We start from the raw sequence: 22,219 nt of genomic DNA on the forward strand, positions 1-22,219 counted from the left end.
GCATCCACTACCAGCTCTGTGTGTTCCGCCGCCGTCCGTTCGCATCCTCAGCTGCCGCTGTCTATTAAGGTTTCTGCATGCTGGAAACGCCAGTATAACAATTCTGAGGTCCCAGAAGAATCATCACAGGTTCCCATTGGCTTATTGAAAACTAGTGAACCATTGAGAATCCTCCCTGGGGAGAGAGGATTCCCGTTGGTCTGCTGCAATCAATGGGAGCTTGAGATGCTTCTACTGGGCGCCTGTGATCGGTATAGCGGCATTTGTTCCGTGTAGGGACCTGAATGAGTATCTTACAAAATGCACAAGACGAGCAGCCTTGTGATAATGGGCACACTGGCATTGATTCCGTCAGCTTCAGTCACCATCCGTCATGTCAGGTCAATCCAGAAAAATTGTGTGGAACACATCCTTAAGGCTGGTTTCACAGTGGGACGTTACAGGCGCACGTTAGAGCAGCCTGTAACGCAGCCCACCGCACAGTAATGAAAAATCAATGGGGCTGTTCACAGTGCGGACGTTGCGTTACATTGTAACGCTGCGTCACAAGACAACGTACTGCATGCAGTACTTTGGACGCGGCTGAGCCGTGTTAGACTGCTTGCACATGCTCAGTAATGTTGGGGAGGAGCGGAGAGCGGCCAGGCACATGGCTAATTAATATGCACTGCACGTTATGACGTGCAGTGTTTACTTCCTGGAGCAGCCGCTCTGTGCGGCGATTGGCCGGCGGGACCACGTGATGCCGCATGCGCACAAGAGTGCACATCACGGCATCACTGACGCCAGAGTGAGCTGCACAACGCGGCTCACTCTGACGTCCAGATCCAGCACCACCAAGCGTTGAGTTAGGGGGACGTTATGCGACCTTAACGCCCCCTCTAACGCAACGTCCTGGTGTGAAATTAGCCTAAAGCAGCGAATGGATTCATTACATGTGGATTGATGTTAACAAATCCTATTGCTTAATAGGAACCGATTGCTTACGGTTCTTTGCTCTCTGCTAAGTGGAACGATTTTCATGCCATTGTAAAAGTGCCTTAGGATTGACTCACCCCAGCGTACCAATATAATGCATCCAGAGCCCACAGAACATTTTTAAAACTCCAAAAAGTACATAGAAGGCCTCTCTTCTCTTTTCTATGAGCAGCTGAAGGCGGTGAATTCACCAACTGTCAGCTGCTCCTCTCCATGGGCCATGCGCTTGCACAGTAGTTTACTCACATGGTTGTAGAATACAAAGTGCTTTGTTAAAAACATAGGCAGCCGCCTCTCAGGGTAAAACAGATCCTCCGTTTACATCTTTACGTCACTGACTCACAAGCTCCGCCTTACGTGTTTTGTCTTGTGACTCATCAAAGTGCTAGCCATCTGAAAATGGTTAGCAACAGACTCTTGTGAGCGCAAACCAATATTGCATGAAGCTGGTGGTGACAGAGTTTACAAGTACTGTACTTTGAGAGGAATGTGTGGTGGAGGATTATTGAGAAATACCCTATGTTTAAACGATAATATACTACTGTCATTTCTTCTGTTTTCTATTTGAGCGAAGCCGAGGATACATATCTAATGACAGCTGGTCACAAACGAATGTATAGACTTTGGTTTGGTTTTGAATTTGTCTATTTAACCTGGACTTTTTGTTACAATAACATACTACTGAGCGCTAGTATACCATGGTAAATTTTCTGTATTCTGAGAACATATTCCCTCGAGCGGTGTGGCAAAGCTGTATAGGGTACTTTGATGTTACTTTCTGTACAGGCATTTGAATAACAGAGCTGCGTTCTCCCAAATTGGAATATATAAACCTCAGCCTAGCAATGCATTTTTTATTCCAACCACTCCCTCCACTATCATGACACTGCCCCCCCACCCACCCACCCACCAAATGCCCAATTCTAGGACCCCCTGAGGTTCAAGTAATAATGTTACACTGAGGCTAGCATGTTGGTCTCCATCAGCTCATGACCACTATGGTCAATTCTCAGAGGGGAGGCATGACACTTGGACTCATCACCCCTTCCTTTTGTTGTTGATTGGAGGGACAGCAATGCCGTTATTGCCACTGCTCTCCCCCAGTTTAGCAGATGGGGGAGGGGATGTAGGAAAGAGAGTATTTGGGACAGCATTTGGAGAGTAGAACATCAGACAAACCAAAAGCCTTGGACCCTTATGGCCCATACTCACGAGGGACTTTTGTCACCTCAACACGCGGCGCGCGCGTGTTGCGGCGACAGGTCGCCCGTGAATCTGGGCCGTCGCACGCGCGCGCACCCCGAACTGTCGCCCGTCGCTCATGTCGCCGTGCGATTGAAAGTTTCGCGTGAGTACGCGGACTAGCGACAGCAACCTCCATTGTGGTAAATGGAGCTTCCGGCGGGGGGAGGAGGAACGTCGGCGACAGCTTCCGTCTCGCCGCTGGTCCCTCTTCCGCGTGTGTACGCGGAGGGACCTGGCGAGGAGCTGTCGCCCACACGCTCACGTGTGCTGGCGACAGGCCACTTCTGCAGCCCGTGAGTACGGGCCATTATACATGATTAAGGAATGTGGGTAGCTTGGGGGCGTGGAGTACTTGTTTGGGTGGTGATCCTGAACTTTCATATTTAAGCAACCTATGGACCAAAGATGCATGTAATCTCAAATTCTTTGTGATCAGTTCAGGGAACCATTTACCTGCAATCATTGCAGAAGTGTGCCATCTGGTAGAGAACAGAGCAGCGATTCTGCTCTATGGAGAGAGAAGGAAGGGTGGTAAATGCAAAAGGAGTCCTGCTATAGCTTGCAGAAGATACTACAGACAGGTGAAGATTTAACACTTTAGCAGACTGATTTGGGTAATGAACACTGAATTTCAGTTGTAGAGACAGTGGTTCAGAAGTTCATGGTGGTAGCATGTATTTGAGGGGGCACAGATGAGTGGGCTGTTGTTGCTATGAGGCTTGTGTATATGGGATTACGTTGAAAGAGAATGGATCAGGATATGTAGCATGATAACTTTCCCGGTTGTAGGACTCTTTAGTGATGGTTCTACACACCAAGTGTAATACTTGGAAGTGGCTAGAGCTATGAAGCATTAGCTGTGGTACTGTATGGTACTTGACTGTGCAGTAGTGGAATACAGTGCGTGATAGAATCACAGATTTAGTTGGGCGGGACAATCAAAATAGTTTTACTGTTGTGCCAGAGGTAGGAGACTTGTATGGTGAGCACCTGGCAGATTTTGATGGTAGAAGGTGAGATATGTGGGGGAGTAAGTTAGATTGCTACATTCACTGGTGTAAGTTGGGTGATGAGGTGGGGTGTGAGAAAACTCTTCACTGGTGGTAGGAAAATTGTAACATATACAGAACTAGTACATACTATTGTGGATTTGGGGGTGAGCTCAGAAGTTCTGGCCATTTGGCAATATTGAGAATACTACTTCCTGAATGGCTACAGCAATTGGCAAGTCTGCTTTGAGCAGCCTCTTTCTGATTGACTAGAGCTGCTGGCCGATCAGATTACTGGAATGTTAAGGGAATCTGTGTTTCATAAATATTGTAAATGGAAGAAACATTCTATAAGTCAAGGGTGTGTTTCTGTGAAAGCTTTCCTAGTGCATTCTTCTCTCAGGTCTATTTTGTGTACCTGAAGTGGCACATAGTGTTATTGAGATAAGCATGTCTAACACACTACCAGTCCTAATTGGAACTTGCTTGTATTGCTATTTTATTTTTACTGGCTCTTTTCACAGTGCATCAGTTTGCGTTGCAGAATATGATAATTCTCTGTCAACTTGCTTCCTATACAATTCTATAGGGTTGTTCACAGTAGTGTGTTGTATCAGATCGCATTGTTCTAACATGCTGCATGCGGGCTTTGAATTACTGTGCATGGTATAACGCACTTGCAGCTCACACATATTCCAACGTGTGCATTATGCCACACACACAATGTGAATACAGGGTTAATAAACAGTGCTAGGACTTTAGCCCAGTTGTTCCTGATACCTCATTAGAAGCCATAAATTTTGTGTGTGGCTGTGACAAACCCTTCCTGAAAGCAGGAAAGAGATAAATAGGTGATCATTACTTTTTATGGGAGCTCAATAAATATAAAGGGCAGCTGCCAGTAACACCATCATATCTTTAAACCTAGATTTGTTTTAACCCATAAAAACAAAGTATGGCTCTGAGATTGAAGGAAAGTACAATTTAGGATTAGATATACATGTACAGCTTTACTTGATCAGTTTTTCATTTCAGGTTTTCTCTAAGGCAGGGGTGCCAAACTCAAATACAGAATGGGCTCAAATTGTACACTGGGACCAAGGCCACCTTCCTCCCTTATAAAGTTCCCTGGTGTCTAATGGCTCACCCTCCAACCCCTATACAGTTCCCCAGTGTCTAGTGGTCCTCCTTCCTCCCCCTATACAGTTCCCTGGTGTCTAGTGGTCCTCCCCTTCCTCACCTATACAGTTCCCTGGTACATAGAAGCCCCCACCCTCCCCAAACAGTTCCCTAGTGTTTAGTGCTTTCCCCCAACCTCTTCCAAAGGGCTTCCCTGGTGTTCTAGGGCTTCACATCCAATATAGCTTCGTTTGGGCCTCTAGAGTGGGCCAAACCTAATGCAAAGTGGGGAAACCACTTGGGGGGGGGGGGGGGGGGGGCAAATTTAATAGCCCTGACGGCCTGGTTTGTCCCACGGGCCAGAGTTTGAAATGTATGCTCTAAGGCTATGTGCACACTTCAGAGGTACCTGGGTTGACAACATCTTTGTTTGTAAAGTGTGCACAGGAGCTTCCTGGCCAGTGATCTGCCAGGAAAGATCATCCCTACCCAATGTCCAGGGCCAGTTTAAGCCACAATGGAGCCCTGGAGCAAAATTAACCTGTCCCACCCCGACCCCCTCACTCGTGTAGAATATTCAGCCCTCCTGGGCCCCTGAGTAGACTTCCACCCTTGCTCCAGATCTCCCCCCTCAACTGTACTATACTTCCTGGAGCCCCTGCACTGTTTTTGTCAGCATAGTGACTCGCCTGTCCCAGCGCGCTGGTGCAGTCCGTGCATTCTCATCTTTATTCTCACAGGGCTGCCTCTTCTCAGTGACATGGCGCGTGTTATTGCATAATGAGCTACAACAGGTCATGGAGAAGAGGCAGTGGACAGGGATGAAGATGGGGAGAACAAATGGAGCTGCACGCTGGGGCAGTTGAGCAGCTGTGCAAACAAGGGGTGACCTGGGGAGGACCAGCAGCACTTGGGGGGGCCCTGGGGCAATTGCTTCCTTTGCCTCTATGGTAGCGTTGGCCCTGCCAATGCCCTCTATTGCTGTAAGAACTTGAAAGTAAGTTTCTGCAGCATAGTGCCAGTGAAGTGACCACCCCTTCCATAGATGGTGCACTCTGCTCAACGGAATAATGTGTCCTTACAGCTCTCATTCTGTAACTGCCTCTCAGAAATGATCTGTAAAGATCCTTTGTGGTAATAAATGTTGAATGTGTGTACCAGGCCACAGTAGTGTCAGTATACAAATGCAGAGAACTGTGATAGGCTCTCAATTGTATGGGTATTTGTAAGAATCTCAATCTCCCTCTTATTAAGCACTAATTACAGTAAAGCTTTACCAGTCCAATGCAGCTGTTTATATTTATTATTCTACCCCATTTCATATGAAGAAACTACTTGGATTAGAGGTCAAAAAGTTTTCTAGAGCCCAGGTTCATTTTTAGTTACATGCTTGCACAGGCCAGAAGGAAAATATAGAGAAATGCACCCTGTATGTATTTAGAGAGTTTAGCCATTCTAATTTTCCCCTTCATCTGTGTCGAATCACAAGCTGTCAGGTGAATGCCATGGCAGATGAGGCTGATGAGCTCATTTGAAAGCACAGGATGGTAACAATATGTCTGCTTCCATGAAAGCAGGAAGTAGAAACAGTGCCATTTTATTGTAGGATTTGTATCAGCTACAACAAAAGAAATTTTTTTCTTTAAAGGTTATTATGCTGTTGCGTATCTTTTAGAACAAAGAGGAAGTTCGCAGTTAAGGGCTGCTTTAAAGGGTACCTAAAGTGTTTTCCACAACAGTGGGTATATAGTAGGCAATGTATTTCATATTTGGGTACAACATGTAATAATGTTAAGAAACACTGTTCTAAAGAACAAAAATTCAGCCAAAATGTACTTGTTTATTTGCATTATTTTAATACGTGAAAGGCGTCTCTCTGCTGTGACCGTGTTTTCAGATGTGTCAGTTTCCCACGGTCATATATAACAACCATTATACCAAGCGCGATACATTTATAAAGGCTTTGATTCTGTGACAGTTATCACCAAGAGATGAAATAGAGTTCTGAAGTCCAGCTGTAAGATAGCCACTGTCTCACCCAGAGCTGAAAGGAAGTGTGACAAGACAGAAATATGGGTTGGTGCCATTTTATTACTATTTAACTGATGTGATTTAGAGACAAGACACAGAATATTTATATTGCGCTTCTCTGCTACTGGGCTGAAAGCACCAGTAGGCAGTAGCAGTGGTAGGGAGTGTCCTGCCCAAGATCTCCTTAGGTGCAGGCTTACTGAACAGGAAGAGCTGAGATTTGAAGAGCCCTTAACCAGTACTCTATCCAGCCACTTTACTTGGCTGTAAGACTGATTTTCATGCCTCCTCACGTGCAAGAAGTATGCAGCCAGTGGAGTCCAGAGGGAATTCAGATCATCTGATCAACATACTGGCTCAGTGATTTAGGAATCATTAGGCCTCTTTTACATGGGAGGTTGAACTGCACACTGGTCAGTTCACCCTGCCAGCTCCTGAGTGCTTTCCACCTGCAATTTAATGCAGCCAAATAAAAGCATTTGTAACCTCACACGTAGCAACATCTGACACACGCAGTGCAGTTACCAGGCAGCAGAAGACCGCACCATGTTGCGTCTGAGCATGGCCACTTCTCTACTGCCCATGTCAGTGATAGCCAGTGCCCAGGCGGTGCACGGGAGCAGCTGATAGGTGGTGAATTCACCACATTCTGCATGCCGTGTGAAAGAGACCCTAAAGTCAAAGGAATTAAACCCACCCTTTGTGTTTTGTGATGCTAGATTTCTCTAAAGTACACAGTGGTGTGGAAAAAAATACCATGAAACAAGCAAACGTCTGCCTCAGGAGGTTAAAACACGGTCAAAATAGGTATTCAGTTTATTACAAATGTATATTTTAGGTGATTTTCTTTCATAACCACTTGCACGAGACTTGCTCAAGCCTGATACTGACTTTTTCTTTCATCTGCTTCATATGGCAGGTACCTCAATCTGCTTAATGAGGACAAGTTCCAAAATGCAATGCGAGAGCTCCACCTGACTAAAAGCATCTGGACCATTGACTTGGCTTACCTTATGCACCACTTTGCTGTACGGCACCAGTTCTGCACGCAAACTCTGGGTGTAGACAAAGGATACAAGAATCAAGTAAGTCTGAAAGACAACCTTTCATGTCACAAAAAGTGACCAAACTATATTAACTGTCAAAAGGCAAGCATCCTGCGATCCCTTTATACCTTATTTCAATCTCAGTGCAACTGGGAATGTCTAATTAGGCAGACTGACACAGCAGCTGAGGGGGAATTCTCAAAGCAACAAATATCGGTGGAAAGCTGAAATAGGCTAGGTAGCATTTCTCTCACTTACTTTGTGCTACTATGATATAGTAGTAGTTAAACCTGTTATTCAAAAGCTATGCATGAGTCATATGGCCACTCTTTTGAGATAAGACAAAGGCCTCAATTCACTAAGATCATGCTGGAGATAATAAGGCAAGAGAAAACTTACCTCCACATAAGAGAGAGTTATCTTATCTCTTCACTCCTTAAGTTACCTCCTCTGTAGTTATTTTACCTCCTCTGTAGTTATTTTACCTCCTCTGTAGTTAATTTACCTCCTCTGTAGTTAATTTACCTCCTCTGTAGTTAATTTACCTCCTCTGTAGTTATTTTCACATGCAGTTAATAAACAGCCTGTCTTTAACTCTGGAGTTATTTTAAGGATTGAAGAGTTAACTTAAAGACAGAAGAGTTCATTTTAGGTTTGCCTGAGGTAAAATGTTTCCTGAATACTACATGCCTTATCACCATGGTAACAACTCTAGAAGAGTTTTTAAAGACAGGAGAAAAGCTTAGTGAATTGAGGCCAAAGTCTTGTGAAAAGTATGTGCACTCCATGTAGTGTATACTGTTTGCAGCAGTTTTGCAGTCATACTGTGCAGTCAACTTTGACCTGAAAGGCCAAATTATGTGACTGACTATGCTATATTTATAGCACTAGTATCACTTTATCACCTCTAATGAACCCCTTTCTTTGGGGCGAAACATGTAGGGTAACTCCATTAGTGTTCAGCAATTTAACCCATTCGCATTCTGTCGTTTTCACTTGAGCAATGTTCACCTCCCATTCATTAGCCTATAACTTTATCACTACTTATCACAATGAACTGATCTATATCTTGTTTTTTCCGCCACCAATTAGGCTTTCTTTGGGGGGTACATTTTGCTAAGAGCCACTTTACTGTAAATGCATTTTAACAGGAAGAATAAGAAAAATGGAAAAAAATCATTATTTCTCAGTTTTCAGCCATTATAGTTTTAAAATAATACATGCCTCCATAATTAAAACTCTCGTATTGTATTTTCCCATATGTCCCGGTTATTACACCATTAAAATTATGTCCCTATCACAATGTATGGCGACAATATTTTATTTGGAAATAAAGGTGCATTTTTTCCGTTTTGCATCTATCACTATTTACAAGTTTAAAATAAAAAAAATATAGAAATATTTCATCTTTACATTGATATTTAAAAAGTTTAGACCCCTTTTTTTTTTTTTTTTTTTTTATTGTAATGTTTTTTTTTTGTTTTTTTATATATTAACCACTTAACAACCTCTGCCACGCTTATCTACGCCCCTTTAAACTTCACCTGAGTCACAGGGGCGTAGATAGGCAACTCCTGTTTATTTTGCTGCTGTGCGCGATCGCGTGCGCGTTCGCGAGCGCGTCCACGCGGATGTGCATACGCGTCGGGCACCCGCTGGTCCGTGATTGGCTGATGTGAACATGTGTTCACAAAGCCAATGATGGTGCTCATTCATGCAGAATGTGTGTAAACATTGCATCAGTCTCTATGCTGTTACAGTTACTGAGATCACTCGTGAGAGGATCTCAGATAACTAACACAGCATTAGTGACTGATCAGCATCAGTGAGGTTTTTTTTAAATAAATTATACCCCCATTAAGCCCATTAACCCTTGCCTCCATTAAATGTGAAAATTGCTGTGGTTTTTAGGTGAAAAACCCTGTGGTAGAGAAGTGGTTAAACATTTTATTTGGGTATTTTTGGGAGGGTGGGATGTAAACCACATGTAATTGTGTGTTGATTTAAATTTCCTTCACTTTTTGTTGTAGTTTTACTTTTTGGCCACAAGATGGCGGCCATGAGTTTGTTTACATGACGTCACTCTAAGCGTAACACGCTTAGAGTGACGCATCGGGGAGGGAACAGCCAGAAAAGGCGCAGCTTCCGAGAGAAGCTGTCGCTTTTTCAACGGGGGAGAGGAATCAGTGATCGGGCACCATAGCCCGATTCACTGATTGCCTGGCTAACGGACCGCGGGCCGGGAGCGCGCGTAGATGCGCGCGATCGGCCGCGGGAGCGCGCATGGTTCCTGGACGTAGTTTCTACGTCCAGGAACCAAAATAGGTTAATGTGTATCGAAATTGCAGGATTGAAACTGGAAGAAATGGAGGTAGTTTTCAATAACCGAATACCAATGCAATTATAATATATATTCATGTGTCTATCTTTTCATATAGTGTTGACATATTGTTTTTAATATGTTGTTGAAAGTTGAATTTTAATAGCTGAACTGTCTTTTGAGGTCTCAATCTCCTGTAATCTCTCTCCAGTAAACACATAGGCCTGAATTTACAAAGACCTGGTCATTAAAATACTGCATTCGGTATTTTAGACCTTTTTTCCAATTTTACTAATATTTTCTCAGGTGCTATAATAGTTTGGTAATTTACTGGAAAATGGCTTTAATTTACGAAAACCTGTTCGGTAATAAGTAGAAGTCTTAACATCTGTGGAGTAGGTCTCTGCAGCAAGCTGTTCTGCTACTTCTGGCCAGAGGTGTGATTTTTTTTTTTTTACTCTCCTACAAGTGGTATGCCTGAGCTGTTCCTGCTTATGTGCTGAGAGCTTACTAGATGAAGGCACCCCCAGCATCCCTTTAGTTGGCATGGCTCCTCTAGTCCTCTGATTCTTTGTGTATCAGTCTTTCCGTGAACGTCTAAAATAATACAGGCCTTTATAAATGTGCCCTGCTCCTGCTTCTCATGTTTGTTTGTTTGGTTGTTTTTTTTTTACTCTCCGATGTCCCGCCCGGCAGTATATCGGCACCAATGGTTTGAGTAGTAGGAAAGGAAGGGCCTACCTACTGGCTGTCTCCTTTGCCTGTTCATTTTACTAAATGCTGATTGTTAAAGTGACTCTGTAACAAAAATTACAACGTTTTTTCTACCATTCTACAAGTTCCTAAACCTATTCTAATCTGTTCTGGCTCACTGCAGCACTTTGTATTATTACGGTCTCTGTAATAAACCAATGTATCTTTCCCCTGTCAGACTTGTCGGCCTGTGTCTGGAAGGCTGCCAACTCTTCCGTGCTGGTCTGTTCCTCTATGCACACTCCAGTGTGTGTTTTATTTACATAAGCCAGCAGCTTCTCTGCTATCTTATCAGTGATAGAAGAGAGCTGGATAAAAATCCTCCTCTGTTAGGCTGTGAAAGTAGCTGGCTGACACATACTGAGGAATTACAAACACAGGCACAGGCAGAGCTGTCTGCAGGAAGCCTGTAATGTTCAGTGCATGAGAGAAGAAGGGGACAGAAGGTAAACACACAAATGATCTTGATAATTACAGCTAAGGAATAGAACATTAGCAGCAAAGAAAAAAGTCTCATATTGTTTTCCAGTACAGGAAAAGTTTATACACTGAAGTTATCTATGCAAAAGAGCTTCTCTGAGCTCTTAGACCCACTGGGTCAAATTACATTCCTGTTTTCTGAAGAACTTAAACAGCAAAGAGTGAGGAACAGCTTGAGATAAGGTTTTACTGCAGAAAAGTTTGTAGGGCCATTAGGTCTGCTTTGTTTTATAGTTTAAACAACAGTGTGGTTTTAAAACTGCTACTGTGCCTGTATGATGCAATGTTAAAAAAATGAGACTTTTCTTTGCTAATAATGTTCTATTCCCTATCCGTACTACACATACAATTCATTATATCATAGTTTCTTTCCACTTCAGGTTTGCTTTAGTGCTTAGTGCATTGAGCCCAAAATCTTGAAGGACATAAAGCTGTTAGAACATCTGTGAGGACTTTATTGCTTCTCACTCAGTCATTGAGAGCAGAAAGAAATGGGGGAAATCTTCCCAACAGGGCAAAGATAGCAATAAAAACCTGGTGTATTTTTAATAATTCTGTATGCTATTCTGTTTAAAATAAAAAGTATTGGCTGGAAATTCAGTTTTTAAAATTGGCATGTTAGGTAAACATTCTGCTAATCCCTATTCATGGGCCATGTCACGGGTTCTTTCTGATCACCCTGAAGGTATTTATGAGATACTGGAGCTCAAAAACGTCGGAGGAACACGGGGGCTTTTAGGTGAGCTATGGGGGGAGGGGCATAAGGCCAAGTAGTAGTCTCTGCATTTCACCATATCTTCTTGCGGGCGTAGCTGCTACAGCCCCCCGACGTACTCCCACAATCCCCCCCCCCCCCATGCCCCCACCACTCCTGTGCTCGTTACTGCCGGCAATCATTAGGCGGGAGATCGATGAATGGGAACTGTGTGAATGAACATCGGCGTCAGCGAGATGGCACCCTCATTCACAAAAGCCGATACTTATACGTCCATGCATTGCTTCCTGTTTGCGTAGTAATACTACACATAGGGAAGCTATACACGAGGACATCTTGTGACCAAATAGGAAAATAACATCAGCAAACATTTTTTCCATTTAAAATTAACCCCTTACTTCCCACACTGCCCAATAGTTACCCCAAAAAAGTTTGTAAAAAAAAAATACATAAATAGTTACCTTAGGGACTGAGCTTTTTTTTTTAATATGTATGTCAAGAGGGTATGTTACTTTTTAAACTATGGGCTTGTAATAAGTTTAACCAGTTCAGCCTTCAGTCGTTTTCACTTTATGCATCCGAGCAAGGTTCACCTCCCATTCATTAGCCTATAACTTTATCACTATTTATCACAATGAACTGATCTATATCTTGTTTTTTCCGCCACCAGATAGGCTTTCTTTGGGGGGTACATTTTGCTAAGAGCTACCTTACTGTAAATGCATTTTAACCGTAAGAATAAGAAAAAAAAATGAAAAAATTCATTATTTGTCAGTTTTCGGCCATTATAGTTTTAAGATAAAACATGCCTCCATAATTAAAACCCACGTATTGTATTTGCTAATTTGTCACGGTTATTTCACCGTTTAAATTATGTCCCTATCACAATGTATCGCGACATTTTATTTGGAAATAAAAGAGCATTTTTTCCGTTTTGCATCCATCACTATTTACAAGCTTATAAAAAAAAAAAAAAAATAGAGAGAAATATTTCATCTTTACATAGATATTTAAAAAGTTTAGACCCTTAGGTAAATATTTATGTGTTTTTTTGTTTTTTTTATAGTAATGTTTTTTTGTTTTTTTTTATTAAACATTTTATGTGGGCATTTTTGGGAGGGTGGGATATAAATAGTGTTTTATTTGGGGAAATATTTGTATTGTAATGTTTTTTTACTTTTACTTGTAGTTTTACTTTTTGGCCACAAGATGGCAATCTTGAGTTTGTTTACATGACGTCACTCTAAGCGTACAATGTACGCTTAGAGGGACATAACTTCAGAAAAAGCATAGCTTCCGAGAGAAGCTGTCGCTTTTTCAGCGGGGGAGAGGAATCAGTGATCGGGCACCATAGCCCGATACATTGATTCCTGGGCTACCGAATCCACGGCCGGGAGTGCGCGTGCACGCGCGCGATCGGCCGCGAGAGCCGATCGTCCTGGAGGCATAAATGGTTAAATAATGAAATAAAATATTAAAAATACAAAATAAAATATTAGCGCCATACATTGTACTAGGGAAAAATTGTAGACTTTGCAATAACCGGGACAAATGGGCAAATAAAGTTTGTGGGTTTTAATTACAGTACCATGTATTATTTTTAAACTGTGATGGCCGAAAACTGAGAAATGATTTTTTTTTCAATTTTTTTCCTGTTAAAATGCAGTTACAATAAAATAATTCTTAGCAAAAAGTACTCCCCCAAAAAAGCCTAATTGGTGGTGGAAAAAACAGATATAGATTGTTTTGTTGTGATAAGTAGTAGTAAAGTTATAGGCTAATGAATAGGAGCTCTGTTTTTTTAAGGGGAGGTGAAGTGGTTAAAGTATGTGTACAGCATTACAGTTCCTATAGTCAGAGTAACTATACATATCCTAATAGCTACAAAGCTCACAGTGCTATTTTGTATTTCTGATGACTTCTATCCATTATCTTCAGTCTTTCTACAGAAAGCACTTTGATGCAGAAGAGGACAGAGTAAATCAGCTGTTTGCACAAGCTAAAGCTCGTGGTGTCTGTGTGGAAAAACGGTACTTATTTGCTTTTTGACAGTAAATCATTTGTATGGATAAATGCATTACTTGTTTATGCTTTGTTTTGCTAATACATTCCCTGTATTTTCAGGAGTGTTACCATACAGGAACTACAGAGCCATCTTTCCCAGGGACATGTGGCCATAGTACTAGTGAATGCTGTTCTGCTTTTGTGCGATATGTGTCCTAGTCGTGTAAAGTATTGCTGTTTCCTTCCGATGGGACAGAAGTGTTTCTGCAGAAGCAGCGATTACCAGGGCCACTTTATTGTGCTTTGTGGTTACAACAAAAGTGCTGGTAGTCTTTTCTACAACAATCCAGGATACTCTGACAGTGAGTAGCTTGACGTGAACTAGTGTCTTGTTGTTTAGTGAAAAACAGAACAAAACTGTGTGGAAATAAAGCAAGAAGCTGAAATAGTACATGACAAGCCTTTTAAAAACTTGCCAATACAGGTAGTCCCCAGTTAAAGGGAATCTGAAGTGAAAATAAACTTATGATATAATGATTTGTATGTGTAGTATAAGCTAAGAAATACAACATTAATAGTAAAGATATGAGTCTCACATTGTTTCCAGTACAGGAAGAATTAAGAAACTTCAGTTGTTTTCTATGCAAAAGAGCTTCTCTGAGCTCTACGACCAAGCTTGGTTGGCTGCAGTGCTTTATTCTGAAGCACTTATTTCAACCTGTCTCTCGCTGTTTCTTGTTTAAGCTTTTGCTGCAGAGGATCATTAGCTCTGCTCTGTTTCATAGTTTAAAATATAGAGTGTAGTTTGTAAACTGCAAATATCAGAGAATGATGTAATGTTATAAAAAAAAACAACAACTATATAACTGAAAATAAAAATTACTCTTTTCTTTGCTACTAATGTTCTATGAATTATCCGTACTACACATACAATTCATTATATCATAAGTTTCATAAGTAATTTTTTTTTTTCCGTTTCAGTGTCACTTTAACCACTTCCCGACCGCCGCATGTACAAATGGCGGCCGGGAAGTGGACCCCGCAAGGACCGCCGCATGTACAAATGGCGGCGGTCCTTGTACGGGCATGGGCGGAGCGATCGCGTCATTCGTGACGCGATCCTCCGCCGCGGACTGGCTCCTCCCCCCTCGCGCTGTAGCCCGCCGGCGGGTTACTAGCACCCGGATCGCCGCATACAAAGTGTATAATACTCTTTGTAATGTATACAAAGTGTATTATACAGGCTGCCTCCTGCCCTGGTGGTCCCAGTGTCCAAAGGACCACCAGGGCAGGCTGCAGCAACCCTAGTCTGCACCCAAGCACACTGATTCCCCCCCGCCCCCTGATCGCCCACAGCACCCCTCAGACACCCCCCAGACCACTGTTTGCACCCAATCACCCCCCCTAATCACCCACCAATCACTCCCTGTCACTATCTGTCAACGCTATTTTTTTTTATGCCCTAAACTGCCCCCTGCTCTCTCCTGATCACCCCACCCCTCAGATTCTCCCCAGACCCCCCCCCCCCCCTGTGTACTGTATGCATCTATCCCCCTGATCACCTGTCAATCACCCATCAATCACCCCCTGTCACTGCCACCCATCAATCAGCCCCTGACCTGCCCCTTGCGGGCAATCTGATCACCCACCCACACCAATAGATCGCCCGCAGATCCGACGTCAGATCACCTCCCAAGTGCAGTGTTTACATCTGTTCTCTACCCTAAACACCCACTAATTACCCATCAATCACCCGCTATCACCACCTGTCACTGTTACCCATCAGATCAGACCCTAATCTGCCCCTTGCGGGCACCCAATCACCCGCCTACACGCTCAGATTGCCCTCAGACCCCCCCCCTTATCAATTCGCCAGTGCAATATTTACTTCTGTTCTTCCCTGTAATAACCCATTGATCACCTGTCAATCACCCATCAATCATCCCCTGTCACTGCCACCCATCAATCACCCCCGGTCACTGCCACCCATCAATCAGCCCCTAACCTGCCCCTTGCGGGCAATCTGATCACCCACCCACACCAATAGATCGCCCGCAGATCCGACGTCAGATCACCTCCCAAGTGCATTGTTTACATCTGTTCTCTACCCTAAACACCCACTAATTACCCATCAATCACCCCCTGTCACTGCTACCTATCAGATTAGATCCCTATCTGCCCCTAGGGCACTCAATCTCCCGCCCACACCCTCAGAACGCCCTCAGACCCCAGCCCTGATCACCTCGCCAGTGCATTGCTTGCATCTATTCCCCCTTCTAATCACACCTTGAGACACCCATCAATCACCTCCTGTCACCCCCTAGCACACCTACCCATCAGATCAGGCCCTAATTTGCCCCGTGTGGGCTCCTGATCACTCGGCCAAACCCTCAGATCCCCCTCAGACCCCCTCCCGATCACCTCCCCAGTGCATTGATTGCATCTATTTTCCCCTCTAACCACCCCCTGAGACACCCATCAATCACCTCCTGTCACCCCCCCCCCCCCCAGCACTCCTATCCATCAGATCAGGCCCAATACAACCTGTCATCTAAAAGGCCACCCTGCTTATGACCGGTTCCACAAAATTCGCCCCCTCATAGACCACCTGTCATCAAAATGCCAGGGCGGTATAGGAACCCCACAAGTGACCCCACAAGTGACAAAAAATAAAATCTTCTATGAACTCGCCATACACCTAACAGAATACTTTGGGGTGTCTTCTTTCTAAAATGGGGTCACTTGTGGGGTTCCTATACTGCCCTGGCATTTTAGGGGCCCTAAACCGTGAGGAGTAGTCTAGAAAACAAATGCCTCAAAATGACCTGTGAATATGACGTTGGGCCCCTTAGCGCACCTAGGCTGCAAAAAAGTGTCACACATGTGGTATCGCCATACTCAGGAGTAGTAGTATAATGTGTTTTGGGGTGTATTTTTACACATACCCATGCTGGGTGGGAGAAATCTCTCTGCAAATGGACAATTGTGTGTAAAAAAAAATCAAACAATTGTCATTTACAGAGATATTTCTCCCACCCAGCATGGGTTTGTGTAAAAATACACCCCAAAACACATTATACTACTTCTCCCGAGTACCGCGATACCACATGTGTGGCGCTTTTTTACACCCCAAGTACGCTAAGGGGCCCAAAGTCCAATGAGTACCTTTAGGATTTCACAGGTCATTTTGCGACATTTGGTTTCAAGACTACTACTCACGGTTTAGGGCCCCTAAAATGCCAGGGCAGTATAGGAACCCCACGAATGACCCCATTCTAGAAAGAAGACACCTAAAGGTATTCCGTTAGGAGTATGGTGAGTTCATAGAAGATTTTATTTTTTGTCACAAGTTAGCGGAAAATGACACTTTGTGAAAAAAAAACAATTAACCAGTTCGGCCTATCTGGACGAGCTTCCTCGTCCAGATAGGCACTGCTGCTGCCGCCGCCTCGTGCGCGCGATCGGGCGCGCCCCCGCGCACGCTCCCGCTGCCCGCCACTAACCCCCCGATCAGTGAATGGGAATATAATTCCCATTCACCGATCTATCTTCCCCGCAGAAATACCGACGCTTTCTCTCCAGAGAGTGCGGTATTTCTGCCCCCAGGAAACATCTCCCCTGCTTTTAAGTTCCTGGATGCGAGATCGTTCGCATCCAGGACTTTTTTCACTGTGGCCATCTTGTGGCCAAATAGTAAACTGCACCAACATACATTTTTAATAAAAAAAAAATATTATTTTACATTTAAAATTAAGTTTCCCTCCCACACCAAAAATTACCCACATACACTTTTTTTTATTAAAAATAAAAATAAAAAATACAATTAAAAAAAACCAAAAACAACATAAATAGTTACCCAAGGGTCTGAACTTTTTAAATATGCATGTCAAGAGAATATGTTATTATATTATTTAAAATTATAAGCTTATAAATAGTGATGGACGCACATTGAAAAAATGCACCTTTATTTCTAAATGAAATATCGGCACCATAAATTGTGATAGGGACATCGTTTAAATGGTGTAATAACCGGGACAGATGGGCAAATAAAATACATGAGTTTTAATTACGGTAGCATATATTAATTTCAAACTATAATGGCCAAAAACTGAGAAATAATGATTTTTTTTCATTTCTTTCTTAATCTTCCTGTTAAAATAGATTTAGAAAAAAATAATTCTTAGCAAAATGTAGCACCCAAAGAAAGCCTAATTAGTGGCGGAAAAAACAAGATATAGATCAATTCATTGTGATAAGTAGCAATAAAGTTATAGGCGAATGAATGGGAGGTGAACGTTGCTCGGATGCATGAGATTTTCGGACTGCGGTGCTGAACCGGTTATAATCCATTTCCGCTAACTAGTGACAAAAAAAATTAAATCTTCTATGAACTCACCATACTCCTAACGGAATACCGTGAGGAGTAGTCTTGAAACAAAAATGACCTGTGAAATCCTAAAGGTACTCATTGGACTTTGGGCCTTTTGTCGCAAGTTAGCAGAAATGGAATTTTTTTTTTTTTTGTCACAAAGTGTCATTTTCCGCTAACTTGTGACAAAAAATAAAATCTTCTATGAACTCACCATGCCTCTCAGTGAATACTTTGGGATGTCTTCTTTCCAAAATGGGGTAATTTGGGGGGTATTTATACTATCCTGGAATTCTAGCCCCTCATGAAACATGACAGGTGGTCAGAAAAGTCATAGATGCTTCAAAATGGGAAAAATCACTTTTTGCACCATAGTTTGTAAACGCTATAACTTTTACCCAAACCAATCAATATAGGCTGAATGGGTTTTTTTTTAATTAAAAACATGTTTGTCCACATTTTTCGTGCTGCATGTATACAGAAATTTTACTTTATTTGAAAATGTCAGCACAGAAAGTTAAAAAAATCATTTTTTTTTTCAAAATTCATGTTTTTTTTTTATGAATATAATAAACAGTAAAAATCGCAGCAGCAATCAAATAGCACTAAAAGAAAGCTTTATTAGTGACAAGAAAAGGAGCCAAAATTCATTTAGGTGGTAGGTTGTATGAGCAAGCAATAAACTGTGAAAGCTGCAGTGGTCTGAATGGAAAAAAAGGGTCTGGTCCTTAAGGGGGGTAAAGCCCACGGTCCTCAAGTGGTTAAGGCCCCGTTCACATCACAAATGCGGATGGTCATGCGTGCAGAACGCAACGCATGCGAACGCACGCCATCCGCGTTTGTGTGCGTTGCGTGGCTGATCCCATCACTGAAAAGTGAACGGGACAGCCACGCGTTTTTACAAAAAGCATGTGTTCTCGGACCGCACAGGTCCGGAATGCATGCAGTGTGAACATCAGACAGTGCACTCTATGCACTGTCTGATGTCGTGCGTGTCTGCCTCCTGCACGCGTTTCCAAAACGTGGCTGGAAACGCGTGCAGTGTGAACGGGGCCTAATGGATAAGGTAGGAGACTTTAGGGGCGTTCTTAACCTGAATCCGTTCTTAAGTCTGAACACTGTACCATCTCTGTACCTCCTGTGCATCCAGCATCCCCCACTGTGTCACCTCTGTCCCCTTGTTTTTAAAAAATTCTAAGGAAAAATGTTTTTTAACCACTTGAGGACCACCCCCCCCCCCCCCAACACAGCACACAAGTGATTTACCCCCCCACAAACAGAGCTCTTTGTTGGTGGGGTCTGATCGCCCCCAAGTTGTTTCTTTCTTTTTTTTTTTTTAATAAATATTTGTTTTTGTTTTTTTTTACTATTTTTTACTATTTTTGACTTTTTTTTTTATTCATTTAATTCTCAATCCCCTCCATTCTCCCCAGCTAGCCAATCCTGTCGATCTGCTGTCATAGGCTTCTGCCTATGAGAGCCAATCACTCTCTTGTCCCCCAGGGAGACAGCCGTGTCACACGGCTGTCCCCAGTACAGCGCTGCTGCTGATCGCAGTGCTGTACTAACTGTAAAGATGGCGGTTTCTCCGTCTAACAGTCTCCCGAGCTGCAATAGCCACTCTGAGACTGAAGGCAGGGTGGAGCTCCGCCCCCGAGCAGGAGATGCAACCCCAGGACTTGACACCGATCTGCGTTAGGCGGTCCTGGGGCTGCTGCCGTGGCCACGCCCATCGGCGTTAGGCAGTCCCCAGGAGGTTAAACCGGTAAAATGACTTTATTGCAGTACACTAAGGGCCAATACAATTTCTCCTTTGAATTTTTTTTAAAATAGATTTTCTCAAAAACAAGATCTTTTTGGAAAAAAAAGTTTGACTTGTTCCCACAGAATCAAGTTTTGGGGGTGTTTGTATCGGCGAGTTGTTCATAAGTCGGGGACTATCTGTACAGCTTTGGTTGAGTCTAATTTCTTTCAGAACTTTGTATGTGTGTTTTCAGTCATTTGATCATACATCACTTCCTACTGATTTTACCCACATCATTTTGCTTGTTAGAGAATGTGATCAAATCTAGCAACCAATCAGAAAATCCCTTAGTTATGCCTATAATGTTTTCCTCCTTCAGGGTTGTGTCGGACGAGTATCACTAACTTTGAAGAGGCAAGAAGCAGTTATGGCACAGATGAGGACATCTTGTTGATTTATGTGGGCAGCTGACACTTGTATGGAGTATGCCACACTGCCGATGCTTCCATGTATGCAGAACCGATTCTGCAATCCGTGCACTACAGAGACAGTCATTTACTATTTGGGAAATCAAAGTAAATGTTTGGACAAGAGCTAAATCCAAAACACTGTCCAGGGAAAACCCCACTAGGAGAGAGATTATTTAAATTATGTTGTATTGTGCACAGTAGCCCAGGCTGAGTATATCAACAATAAGTGTCTTTTTAATACATCTTAGCTTTTTTTAATATTTCAGGCAAACAAAGCAATTTCTAAGTCTAGCCATTTATTTTATTCCTGTTTGCCTGCTGTCTTCTAAATTCTATACCTCAACAGTTCTGCCAGGTATAATATCCTGTCTGATAAAGCCATCCGTACATCTTAAGGATCAGGACTGATACACACTCAGAGCTGGCATCCCTAGAATACAACCGGATGGGTGAGTGCTCATCCTACACAACTGATCAGAGCAAGCACATGGACAGTGTTTCTGGGGATGCCCTTTCTGTAATAGCAGAAGTGTATGTTGTCTGCCTCTCCTCAGGAGATCCTTCTGTACATTTCTACTTACTGATGTTTTTCGGGTGAAATTCTAATTTTAGGACTGCACATTGATGAGAATGGGTTGTGCAGGTGTGATGAGCAACAGAACATTTTATTTTTTATCATGGAGATGCACCTCTGAAAGTGATGACCTGCACAAAGTACTATATCTCCAAAGGTTTGGTGAAAACAGCAAGCTGTGGCGACTTATACAGGGTATCCACAAAGTTTCCATACGATAAAAATAAAGAGATGGCGCTTTCGGTTTGTTGCAGAACAAGAAAAACAGAGCGTTTGATTTTATAGACTTTAATAAACTTATACAGGGCCACCATTTGATACATGAAGAATGTCAAGACTGCAAGTGAATCACTCTAGTATGCTGGGGACAATAGATTTCTGGCAGATTCATAATGGGCTTGTGTGCAGAATTCCTAGTTTGTAGTCAGTGTTGCCATCCTTTGTATTATAGACCGTGTGTTTTACATAACTCCATGGGAGTGATGTGAGGAATACACTTGCAGTTTACTATAAAGGGATTCTACTGTAGTAGGTGTATGGGCACTTTGTGGCTGCCTTGTACTCCACCCACCAGTCATAGGCTTCTATGGTTTCCCTTTCTTCTTCCATCCAGAGAAACCAGGCTTGATATAGGGATTCAAATGGATGTCACAGTTTTGTACATTTCTAGCATTATGGATTGCAGGTCATGTGACACCATGTGAAGGACTTTTTAATACAGTCATTAACCGTATATTATTAGTGTGAATAAAGTAAGTTTTTTTTTTTTATGTAAACAGTGTGTTGTTTATTTTTAATACTTCTTGTCAACCAGATTGTGTGCTTCTTTGTTATTCATTTACAAGGATTGCAGGTTAAACATATGACTCTGGTGTGTTTATTGGTCAGAAAGATTTGCTGGAACTATACAAAAGGCTGCAACCCCGTGACTTGGCTAGCAGTCTCCATAAGAAGCTGTATGTCCTTTTTTTCTCTTAGACAGTGGAGTAATTGTAGCTTAGACAAAGCTCCGCCTCCCAGCCTGCTGTGTGGGGTGGGATGGCTCACCTCTGAACGCACAGCGGCAATATATGTCAATCAGTATTATTGTTTGGCCCTAATTTAGGCCTTGTTCACATTAGGCAACATATTCGGAACACGATCGCACACCATCTGCATTGCCATGCGTTGTGCTGCTGATACTATTTATTATAGTGAATGGGATCAGCAATGCATTTTGTTGAAAAATCGTGCAGCAATGCAAATAGTCTGAATGTCAGAAGTGCTGTCTATGCTGATGTTCTTGTTGATCGCACACCATACATGCTGCCGAAATGCATATAGTGTGAACAAGGCCTCACTAAGGTTAGAGAATCTGTGTAATACCCAAAACCTGGACTGAA

At 42.8% G+C, this 22,219-nt stretch overlaps 1 protein-coding gene across 1 annotated transcript in view; it reads left to right on the plus strand.

Annotated features, from left to right (window-relative positions):
• GUCD1 (guanylyl cyclase domain containing 1) overlaps nucleotides 1–21,607 on the plus strand; it is a 26,344-nt gene extending 4,737 nt beyond the window's left edge. Inside the window, exons 3-6 of the mRNA XM_068238295.1 lie at nucleotides 7,282–7,447; nucleotides 13,615–13,706; nucleotides 13,801–14,042; nucleotides 20,173–21,607. Of these exons, the coding sequence (XP_068094396.1) occupies nucleotides 7,282–7,447; nucleotides 13,615–13,706; nucleotides 13,801–14,042; nucleotides 20,173–20,264 (592 nt within the window). The 3' untranslated portion in view covers nucleotides 20,265–21,607. The remainder of the gene's footprint in view (nucleotides 1–7,281; nucleotides 7,448–13,614; nucleotides 13,707–13,800; nucleotides 14,043–20,172) is intronic.
• The last annotated feature ends 612 nt before the right edge of the window (nucleotides 21,608–22,219 follow it).

This window comes from Hyperolius riggenbachi, chromosome 1 (genome assembly GCF_040937935.1).
Source record: "Hyperolius riggenbachi isolate aHypRig1 chromosome 1, aHypRig1.pri, whole genome shotgun sequence".
NCBI lineage: Eukaryota > Metazoa > Chordata > Amphibia > Anura > Hyperoliidae > Hyperolius > Hyperolius riggenbachi.